The 11,459-nt window shown below is 36.1% G+C and overlaps 1 protein-coding gene across 3 annotated transcripts; it reads left to right on the plus strand.

Annotated features, from left to right (window-relative positions):
• Positions 1 to 2,115: 2,115 nt before the first annotated feature.
• Positions 2,116 to 10,702, plus strand: RB195_003868 (uncharacterized protein; the record flags this gene model as incomplete). Of its 3 annotated transcripts, XM_064201707.1 has the most annotated exons (7): positions 2,116 to 2,129; positions 2,206 to 2,308; positions 5,264 to 5,473; positions 5,976 to 6,142; positions 7,521 to 7,713; positions 9,419 to 9,619; positions 10,463 to 10,702. In XM_064201707.1, the coding sequence occupies 7 exons, from the start codon at positions 2,116 to 2,118 to the stop codon at positions 10,700 to 10,702; spliced, it is 1,128 nt and encodes a 375-aa protein (XP_064057588.1). The 3 variants fall into 3 exon arrangements, with proteins under 3 accessions (XP_064057588.1, XP_064057589.1, XP_064057590.1); XM_064201708.1 differs by lacking the exon at positions 2,116 to 2,129 and having other exon boundaries at positions 2,228 to 2,308; XM_064201709.1 differs by lacking the exons at positions 2,116 to 2,129; positions 2,206 to 2,308 and adding an exon at positions 2,868 to 2,960.
• Positions 10,703 to 11,459: the final 757 nt, after the last annotated feature.

Raw genomic sequence — 11,459 nt, forward strand, 5'->3', positions numbered from 1 at the left:
TGTAAGAATAATCAATAGAAACTAACCGAAAGTGAATGCAGTCCTGATTTTTTTCAGCACTGGAATTAAAAATTGAACATTGAAGAACATAAGAATCAAATAAATTAGAACTTTACCTTGTTCCCCCCTCACCTTCAAAGAAGAGGAAATGCTTACAATCAAGATTGTATGAAGAGGTAATCAAATGAAATTGCTATAGAGATTCTTCAAGTAAGAATGAATAGCGACGTGGAAGAGCGTCCTTAGGATTATTCTACGGTTTTTGGAACGCACACACAGCTATGATGGCGCAGCGGCTGAGATCGCTGCTACCAATCACGGGGTTCCTAGTTCGAACCCAGTGCAGCCCATTCCATCCAAATCACGTTTGTAATGGTGATTGTGGATTCAAAGGTCTGCTATAGGAAAATGATCGGTTCGAAGACCGATGTCCCACAGAATTGGGATATCGGTTCAAACTCGCTCTACATTTCAAATATTACGAAATTTCAATTTTTCCAATTAGATTGGAAAAATTGAAATTTAGCCGGTGGTAAAAAAAGTAGTTCCTTTTTTCTCACTTTTTTTTTCTTAAAGAAATCAATTTTGAATATTGTTCATACGTTGTTCAAAAATGTGAATGAGTCATTTTTTGAGCATGATTTCTCTCAGATTTATGCAATCATTTTATCATTTCATGCACTAATTACCGAATACCGAAGGATCCAGTAAAATCAAAGCTAGATCTGGAATTAAAAGGAAATATAGGTACGAAAGTTGTACGGAAATGCTGAAAAAGGAGAAATACGGCAGGATATCGCAAAGAAATGTTGGGAAAAAAATCGATAGCGCAGCATTGCAGCAAAGCAGACCCGGAGAAAAATCTGCTCTACAATACGGAGAGCAAAACTCGAATTTTCCTTCAACAAACTGGATATTTCGGCTATAATCCGCTATGGGGAATAGAAATTTGGTTTCGTCTCCGTAATACTGTAAATACGTTCAATAAAAAATGAAAATTTCACGTCAACAATGATTTACAGGAAAACATCTAAGGAAAATCATGATTGTATGGATGGTGTTGTGTGATCATAGCCATTTTGAACTGAACGTGTAACGCTAGATCATTACCATTTTGAAACTTCAAAAATTGAAAAAATTTGAGAAAATATTCCGGATATTCTCCGGATGTATTCTCCGGATATAGATACTCCGGATATTATTCATTTGAATAGGGAAATCGTGCATTGGATAATGCTCGAATACAAATATTCGCAATAAATTAGTCATTCCGATGGGAATTATCATCACAGACATCTATAATTTCATCACAACAATTTTGATTAGATTTTAGTATTAGCCTAAGAGCACCCAGTAATCGTATGATTAAACGAGCAAAAATCGTATGAATGCATTTGTTTCCCGTTTTTATCTCGTGTAGATCACAGCTGAACCTAATCGTAGGTCATAGACTCACCGCTAGATCACTTCCTATCGTGTCGTGGTTGAGTTTTCGGGAGTTTTCGTTGATATCAATTCACATTCGATCAATACTTAAGATTATGTTTCGTAATAAAAGTGGATTTCAATTTCGTGCTTATATTTAATAATAGTTTTTAAATTTTTCTAAAATTTTAAAGTATGATTGACATAAGGAGAACTGTCATCGACAAAGTCGCATTTAGTAAGGCTTGCACTAGGTCATTATCAAATCAATATCGACATCCATAGATGTCCCGAGATATCCGAAAATTGAAGTCTGGTCATATTAAGAGAGTGACAATGCTTCTTCTTCTTCTTCTTTTTTTTTCTCCTTCTTCTTTTTTTTTTCTTTTTCTTTTTCTTCTTCTTCTTCTTCTTCTTCTTCTTCTTCTTCTTCTTATTATTATTATTATTATTATTATTATTATTATTATTATTATTATCATTATATCCCTCTTGCTATCTTCATTTTGATATTATTCCAATCATTAAGTTTCCATACATTCTGGCTTCGTAAGAGGCAACGATTTAGTTACTTTGTGGCGACTAAATGAGAGTTATTACAAAACAACGAAGGAGTTTCTTTTGTCGTCTACTTTTTTTTCGGTGATCACTCAGTAAATAACATTAAATTTCCATTTACTCCCAATCAGCATGACTATGACTATGTCTGTAAATTACGCAATTTTTCCTTTACATAGCAGAACTGCATCTCAGTGACAAATCTGTTCCGATTTTCTCTAGGATTGAGGCTCATCAACGTCGTATGTCGTCAAGATCGCACAAAACTGAAGACGAACCTGAAGACGTACCTAGGAAAGAACTTGTTCCTCCATTATTCACAAATGTCAGCTTTTCCGTTTATCCTATTCATTCTAATTCCCTTCACGAAAGAATTGTGCTCACATACGTTCACCATTATTATAACCCATTCATGTACATGTTTAAAGAAATACTAAAATCCTAATCAGTGACATAAATTCTGAAAAAATCAAATGCAGTTGTTAAATTCAAAAAGCACAACTGCTCATCAGATTAAGAAGTTAAAATTTCTCTCTTCAAGATGTGTTGTTATCCAGGTTTCTGCCTAAATAAACTCATAACGCAGAATTCTCATTTTAAAGGCAGAGATCATAATCGATTACTCGATTGATCCAATCCATATAGCCAAATGGGGGCATAGTAGAGTTTCTCGTCGGTTCGGGCGCCATTCTCACATCTATTCATTTGACTGGTTGTGTGCTACAATTAAGAATACTGTAAAGAAATTATGTACTGATTTATGATGCCATCCGACTACTGTTCTACATAAGTAGTTCCCCACACTTATCACTTTTCTCCTCAAAAACAACATCTTAAATATATGTAATTTTTAGAATGACTCATATGTCTCGACGTGAATATGAATGAACGTCTCATGCGTAGGAGAGAAATTTCAAAGAAACACCTCAACGAACAATCGCATACAAGTATTAAACTCATGGAAAATTCTGGCATCGGTACGATAACAAATATGTGAGGAGGTCTCTCCTTATTCTACCCTCTTCCTTTCCTACACCGTTTATCTTACAAATTATCACAGCTTTGTTATCCACAGCCACTAGCTGTCCACATCTACTCGTGTTCCAGTAATCAACGGTTATTCAGTCGTTTCCATCGAAATAAATAGGATTTTTGAACGTTTCAGCGATTCTATAGTAGAAAAATTTGTGGAAAACACAAACACTGGATCTATTTAGCATGTTGTCGGTCCCACATTTGCGTTCTAAAACTGGTAATCAATGATACTTTTTAGGCAAACAAAAGTTTTATTCAATTCCTATTGTCCTAGATTGTCCGGTAGGTAATTGTGTACTGTTAGCTTTGCATTATTAGCAAAAACTATCATTTTCTTTTCTGTATGTGCGTATTTTTTTCCTAAAGACAGCATTCACCATTTAAAAGAAATCCTTTGTTATCAATACGTAAATAATCTTATTGTTTCAATTGAATGGAATAGAAGTGCAAGAGGAAAAATCGAGTGGGAACCAGGTGTTTCTGGAGTAGGTGGCTTTGAAAGTCATTTCAGCATGCTCCTATCGGCTGCGACTCTCTCCCTTATCGAGGGTGAGCCATGGATTGCAGGAATCAAAATCGTGGTGCCGCTAATTGTTGCGTCCTTGTCTCTTTCGTGATAAAAGCAGTCTCTCTTTCTCTTTTCCTTATTTCCCTTACGATTCATTAGCTATCTATTGGTGTTGAAGCTCGTTGCATTTTTGAATTACTGTACTAGTTCACAGTACTCGTTAGAGGTGATGTCTGCACAAAATACCTGCTACTGTAAGGAGAAATTCGTCTTATGATGTGATTACTCGATCAAAGCATTCTTGCATGATTTTGTACTTTGGAACCTGTACAAGCATCGTCGAATATTTTCGATTCACTGAGAAAAAATAATTGTAAAGCATGGATGCTACACCATGGATCCTGTCGTTATTGACCTATCGATCGCCACCAGACTCTTCCTCAACACTCAGTATCATTTCTTGCTGCTCGTGCTCGTAATTGACTCTACTGAAGAAATATTGGGATAAATTGTTGTTTTCCTGGATAATTTCCTGGTGCTCCAATCTATTAAAATCTTTTAGAACTTTAGTGTAATAAGCATTTGTGGGTGGTATGCCCACACTACTCGTTCATTCACATGAAATATTGTTTCTGGAGAATGTGTGGAACTCAATATTTTCTATTGTGAGAAAAAAAAGTGAGAGTGGAAGGATTCATATTATAAAATTCATTACATTTTGTGTAGAATCAATCTAACGCCCACTCTTTTACAAATATAATACTTATTGCTGACACTTGCCAAATTCCTATTCCGTGGGGGCTTTGGGAATTTTTTGTAAACGTTGCAGCAAGCTAGTTATTATTTGTTGTCTTTTTTTTTCTGGAGAATTAAAAACAGCTCATATCATCACTTTTAAAATTTGATTCTAAAATTTTCTAGAGCTGCATACATTTGTGCGCGTGTGTGCTACAAAACACTTTCATTTCGATCCCGAATAACACGTTAGGATCTTCACTTCCATCTTTTAATTCCGAACGTATAAATTTTAAATTTGAAACTCTTCAACAAACTTCCTCATTTAAATTACTTTAGATTGAATTGTATTAGACTGGAAGTTCGTGAAGCATTTTTCTTCACACTCTATATACATATATGTGGTAATTATCAGTGTTTGTTTCCTGTGAATGTACTGACAGCGTTATTCCACGAGTTTTCCTTCAATTCTTTGTAGTTGTTTCAATTTTCATTCAGTACAAGTTTTTCTTTGTTCAACTTTCATTATGTTCCTCTTGTTACACAGTTTCTATTCACGTCGTCTCCGACTAACGCGCTCAGCCAGATTTTGATTGAAAATCATAGTGGGATATTGTTTTATGTTCGGTATGAATAGTTTATAATATAGTTGGCTTGGTAGGATCGTGCGATTACCGCATGATCCTTGAAAATTACAAATAATGAATCCATCTCATTCCTGAAAAGTTATCACTTCCTTCTTGAAGGAATCAGAACAGAATCTCTATCCTCTTGCTGATCGTTGAGCAGCAGAGTTTTCTTATCCACTCAAAACATTCCCATGGACATTAATTACTGTTCAGTGAATACTTTTTAGCAATTTATCACTTGGCGAGCAGATTTTGATGGATTCGAACAAATAAACAAATTTGTTTTATACTGCGAACGAATATCGAACTAAATACATCTACAGCGCTGATGATGAACTCTGAGACTTTCTTCACTTCATGTTTCCATTTTCAGAATCACGTAATGACAGCCAGCATCGCTGAATCAGGCTTGTCAACAATCAATTCGTATATATTCGGTGTGATATCCATTTTATTGAACACCTTGCTTATCTATGTGATTCATAAACGATGTCCAAAAGTGATAGGAGCATATAAATATATGATGACTGCTTGTGCAATTTTTGATATTTGTTTTAGTATTGTGTATATAGTTGTAAGTCCGGTAAGTACGATAATTAGAATTGTTCTATTCTGAAGAGCCATCAGCATTGTTTTTGTGCTGTTGATCACCACATTGCGGACGTTGCGGCACGCGTATGCAACGCGTTTCATGTGGAGCTTGCGCCCCGATCGATACGGTACCTTTAAAGGCATCACTCCACGAATCTGAGATGGTATGGATTTCAGGTGGAGTATTCGTACGCGGGATAGTAGATTATGGAAAGGGGGGTGATTCCGTCCATTTCTTCCTAATTACCGTTAAAAAACGACCCGGAAGATGCGGCGCCACACAAGGCTGGCGCGCTCCAGTCGAACTCCTTTCTCCACAATCTGCTATCCCGTATACGAATACTCCACCTGAAATCCGTACCACCTCAGATTCGTGGAGTGATGCCTTTAACTCTAATGCGGATAAAAATCGTTAGGCGGTGATCAGCAGTAGAAAAATTATTGGATAAAATTGAAAATTGATAATTTTCAAGATCTGAGGATGAATTTTATAGACATTCGCCGCTACCCCTGAAATGTCAGCACTACTTATAGTCAACGGTGGTTTTTTAATGTCAAGTGATTGGGGTCTCATGCTGCTAATAGTATTTGTATGGTTGCTTTGTCAATCGCTTGTCACACCGGCTTGTCTATTCGTGTTCCGGTATCTACAGATATGCAGGTAAAATCAGAATAATGTGAACAATCAAAAATAATTTCCTATCTAGTAGGGTGCTCGGAAAATATCTGCCGAAAATTTCGCAGTAGCGCAGATTTTTTGAGATGATCTGGAAGTTCCCGTTTTAAATATATTATATAAGGAAACTATCGCTTGTATACACATAACATATCTGGCTCCCTCTTACTTGCCTATTTCATCCTATAATGACCGAACATTCCACGCATATTCGACACGTACTCCTTTACGAGTTTTTTGGAGAATATTGAACCATCAGCTTCAAACACTTCTTCCATACCAATGTAATATACATAGATGCAGAAAGCATTACTCGAAGTATGGGTGTTCCTCCTGATCTCCCCAACATTCATCACAGAATGATGTTTTAACATAAAATCACTTAAACAACATCATCATACTGATAAAGATAAGTTCCACATCAGATCATGTAACCTGTTGGGCACTATATAAGCAGCCCTTTGTGCGGGTGTTTCCACTTTCTGAAGAACGCATACTACCAAGTTGAGGGGAACGTTCAACGAAATAGATACACGGAGGAGTCACAGACATGCAATGTAACTCCTGCAGTGGCTATGGATATAAAACAGTTGCAACGTCTAATGTACCTTTCGCGACATCCACACGAAGTTATTGCTCACCGATCCGGCGCCGATGGACCCGTCGCGCTCCATTTTATAGCTTTCTGGCGCCGGTGTAACACATAGACACACAGACACACAGACACACAGACACAGACACACACACACACACACACACACACGTGACAGAATAAGCCTGTTATTATATAGTACCAGTCTGAATGTCCGGCTAAAGCTGGACTTTCAGACTGGTACTATATAATAACAGGCTTATTTCTGTGGTGTTCGCTCCGCTCGCCATCACTGATTATTGAAAATAAATTAATGACAATGACATTTTCTGCAAACTAGAATTGTTTTTCTAACAACGTCTTCTTCTTTTTCTTAAAGGAGATTTTATAAAGTATGATATATCCTTACTATGATTATTTATTTCTTAGTATCACATACCTTCTCTTATATTTTTTTGCTTTGTACTTGCAGTGAATGTAATTCTGTGTGATAAATCTCACAATTTTCACAAATACCATATTATTTTCTATTCAATACTTAAACATGAAGAACAATGCTGAAAATTCCTTAGAAATTGTTATTACTCCTGAAGCAATTTGGACGTATGATCCATTATATCCAAGTAAAGCAGGATTTATAATTTAACTTAATTACTCTTAAACAAACTAATAAACTTATTAAAATAAACTAAAATAAAATAAAATAATAAATAAACTATAATAAAATAAACTTAATAACTCTTAAGTTACCACTAATCTCCAGATGTTTAGGTCGAATTACATTGTTCAACGGGTCCAGTGGCTGCGCTGTTTCCTGATCGTTCCATTTCTCACATCTTCATCAACGTGTGCTTTGTTATGTTTTGCTGCTTGGCCAACACAGTTTGATCTCGAGTATTTCACATCAATAGCTTATGCTATTAATGTTAACGGAAATACAACATTCCTCGTCGCTACCTTACACGTGAGTCGAATTTTGTCCTACGTTCAGCATAAGGATCCTAACAAAAAAATCTACTCCTATCGTATTTTTTCTACTTAAATAGCACGAGATGCTTTCTTTAGCTGATGATTATTTTGGATACCTATATCTATAATGATTCTATAATGTCTAAAAGAAGCAGAAATCCCTGAAATTCGAAGAATCAGTACCTAATAATTTGTAAAACTCATAAACAATTATGTAGCAACAGATGGAGAATGGTTTTTACAGCGAGAATATACTCCATCCCGAAGAAGCAACGGTCTTTGGTGACCGTACCTCGATCACGACTGCTCGGATCCAAAAGAACTCGCGCTGGGCTGGGCCATTTTAACAGCCTAGCTAACGGACCCATAGCTGGGGCGCGGCCACTAATTCTGCTCCTCCTGCTCTCTCTTGCAGGCCCGAGGGTTATCTCTACGTACCATTCCTACAGTGTCGCTGCCGTGTACATATATTATGGGCCACACAAAGTTGACTAGTGGGATTTGCCTTTGAGGCATCACTACAATGTAAAATGGCTAATTACGTCCTAAACCCTAATCCATAACTTATGACGACGTAATAGTGTACTAATAACACGAATTAGAGTGTATGAGTCAGGATCAAAATGGATATTAGATGCCTTAAGGCTCCAGGGCTCTTTTACCTTAAGGCTTCAGGGCTCTTCTGTCTTCTGGCTTAATGGTTCAAATGGTATCGAAGCGCTTCCACTTCTTTTTGATCCATGCACCTTTCAGATCGGTAGCAAGTAAAGGGAGATCGAAGTTGGATCATTAGAATCCCCGTAGAGAATATGGATTTTTAAAGTAGCAGCATTTGCGTATACTCTGACAGTTGGAACCACTGCGAAAACAAGGATCCCACCATCCAGACGACTGAGATCGTGCGCAATCCCGACGCATTTCTTTTAAGGTTTTTTTTTGAGAAAGGATGCGCCGAGTTGTCTCTTTTCTTTATTATGCAACCTATTTTTCAGACAAACTAAGAAATAGCTATTGCTATTTTGTCCTTTGAACTTACCTTCCCACTAGTTTTTAAAAACAAAATGATAGAGGTTAAAGTTTCTGGCGTTAATCAGTCCGCTTGGGATGCGCCCCCCCACGTTCACTTCAATTCAGAATCGGTTGGGGTTCCGAACGTGTAACTGACCCATATAATGACTTGCAGTGGCTAACTAAGTCAGCGTTTTTATCCTCCCAGACAAGTCTGGTGCCATTTTATCGACCTCGGAGGGATGAAAGACTTGGTGAGGGCCAGAGCGGATTCGAACCTCCGATTGAACGTGCATACATATTTTTAAAAAATTTTACTGGGAAATGCAAGGAGTTAAGCGACTGAGTATGCATTTTCATGTCACAGTCACATGTTCAGAAGAATGTTCTCTACAGATTTTGTACTAGAAAATTTAAGATAACATCCTACTGCTTGAGTTATGCTTCGGAAGCTTTAAATTCATGTTGAGGTCTTGAGTTTCATTAAGTCATTCCAGTAATTGAAGTCAAAATAGAGCGTTAAGTTCTATTTCTGGATTTATAGAAGGCGAACGAAGAGTTAAGATGATCTGAAATCTATATTTTCTCTAGTTCCCTCATAAACTAACTATGTGCCCTCACAGCATCCAAAGAGTCAGTTACCATGTTCTGACAAGGAAAATATGAATATAAATATATGCTTTTTTTTGCAGAATCCTACTAACGCAAATATTCTGGAAGCTCTTCAAAGCTACACACTTTATGCTGCTATTTTCTGTATTGTTCTTGTAATGGTAACGTCAATGATAACAATGATTTTCTGCTCTAAAAAAATTATCTGTGTGGTAATGCATACAACCAGCGGAAATACTCGACAACTTCATATTCAGCTATGTAAAACACTTGTCGCGCAGGTAAGCGAAAATTAGAATTTAATTTGAAAAAAAAAATTAGAATGGATGGCTACAAAAAAGGAACTAGTTCATCAAAACAACTCTATTTCCACGGAAATCTAGAAAAAAATCATATTTTAGATCAGTCATCTTTTGTTTATTTATTACTTATTTAATAGCTTTTTAAATTCTTTTTAAATATGTCTAAGATTCAAGATTATCCCAGATTATCTTTGGAAAAAATTATGAACTTAGTATGTACTGCTGAGATGACCTACATAGTGTTTTATGCATTCGAAGAGGAAAACCGCTCAAAGTTGAAATATTTGCAACTATACCTAAAAAATAAGTAGTTTTTGCTAACTTGGGTTCAGTATGTTTAGCCTAATAGACAAATTTTTGACGCTATTTCATCACTAAGGTGTATGCCTGATTATTTTAAAGTAACTATTTTATATTAGTTATTTTAAAGTAAATTATATTTTTATTTTAAACTAATAATAGTTTAAAGTAAATTATGATCCTTTAATACACAATCCTCTGTGGGAGATTGTTTCTTCAACGGGAATTATCGCAGCTGAAATTAGTTCATTTATTTTCTTTTCACGTCAACGAATATTTTCCGCTTTTTTTCCACGAACCCAATAAAAAAAAAAACAAATAGACTTCCAGAATAACTCCACCTGAGTTCTAATTCAACTCACTTTATTATTAAATATTAGCTCTTTATGATGCGCACTGGGAAGTAAAATATATTGTGTTATAATGTAATTACAGGAGATAAAAAATATTAATTTATGAATATTGTAAAATAAAGCACAACGTTAAGGTACATCTATAATAAACTTAATGGTTCGTATTCAGTCTGCATGCCCGTTTCTTCTGCTTCACGTCCCGTTCTACGTTTCGATTCTGGCACCACTTTTCGAAGGTCGCACAGGAGAAGCGTCCAACTACTTCCCGTTCCTCTTCGCCTGGTGTCCAGCGATCAATCCTTTGATTACCATATGTTTCATGAGAGAATTCCGGCAATTTATTCTCTCATTTTTTAAGAAAACTATGATAAAATCTAAAAGTTCTTTGTTTTTAGTAAGCACAATGTAAAAAATCGGGTTCATAACATTTCATCAATTTTCATTGTTCATTCAGTTAACCAGTTTGTTTGTGTGAAATACAATAAATGTTTTTTTTAATCCGGAATTTTATTATTGGAGTTGTGTCCGAACTGGTTTTAGGTCCATATGAGATTGCACCTTGTTTTTTATTATTTTCATCACATTTTACAGGAGAGCAAGGTGTACATGAATGAGCGAATGCAAACAATTATTTCTTTTCCTTTTTTTTATTATTTTCCCTCATGTTGTGCTCAAACCAATTGAACACCGGGTTCGATGATGTGAGGAACTTTTCTCCAAGCAGGTTTTTTCAAGCTTTTGTCACCAGAATGATGAAGAAAGAATGCTCTAATTTCACCAGTCTTCATCAAATTCAAAAAACGTACGATTCCATTCCGTGACCACCTTTACTGTTCGCAGTTGCTCTAAAAAAAAGGGTTTCTGTATTAATGAGTTTGAAATTATCCTTAACACCCTTACATCCTTCTTAATATCTTCGGAAGTTCTTTCTAGAAGAAAAATCCTTGCCTAGATCCTCCTTTCGACCCAGTCAATTCCAAAGAAATAAATCACTGCTTGTAGGCAGTGTATCGTGAATTTGGAATGGAAACAATATCAAAAGCCTTGGGCTTGTTTTTTTTTTTACCAGCATTGTTTAGCTCATCGTCCCTCAATCGTCTTTTAAAAGAGCATGGGAACGACGTTTGTTCTTACGAGGTACTTAAGAACGTGTCACCTCGTGCACG

Source organism: Necator americanus, chromosome IV, assembly GCF_031761385.1.
Source record: "Necator americanus strain Aroian chromosome IV, whole genome shotgun sequence".
NCBI classification, from domain to species: Eukaryota; Metazoa; Nematoda; class Chromadorea; order Rhabditida; family Ancylostomatidae; genus Necator; species Necator americanus.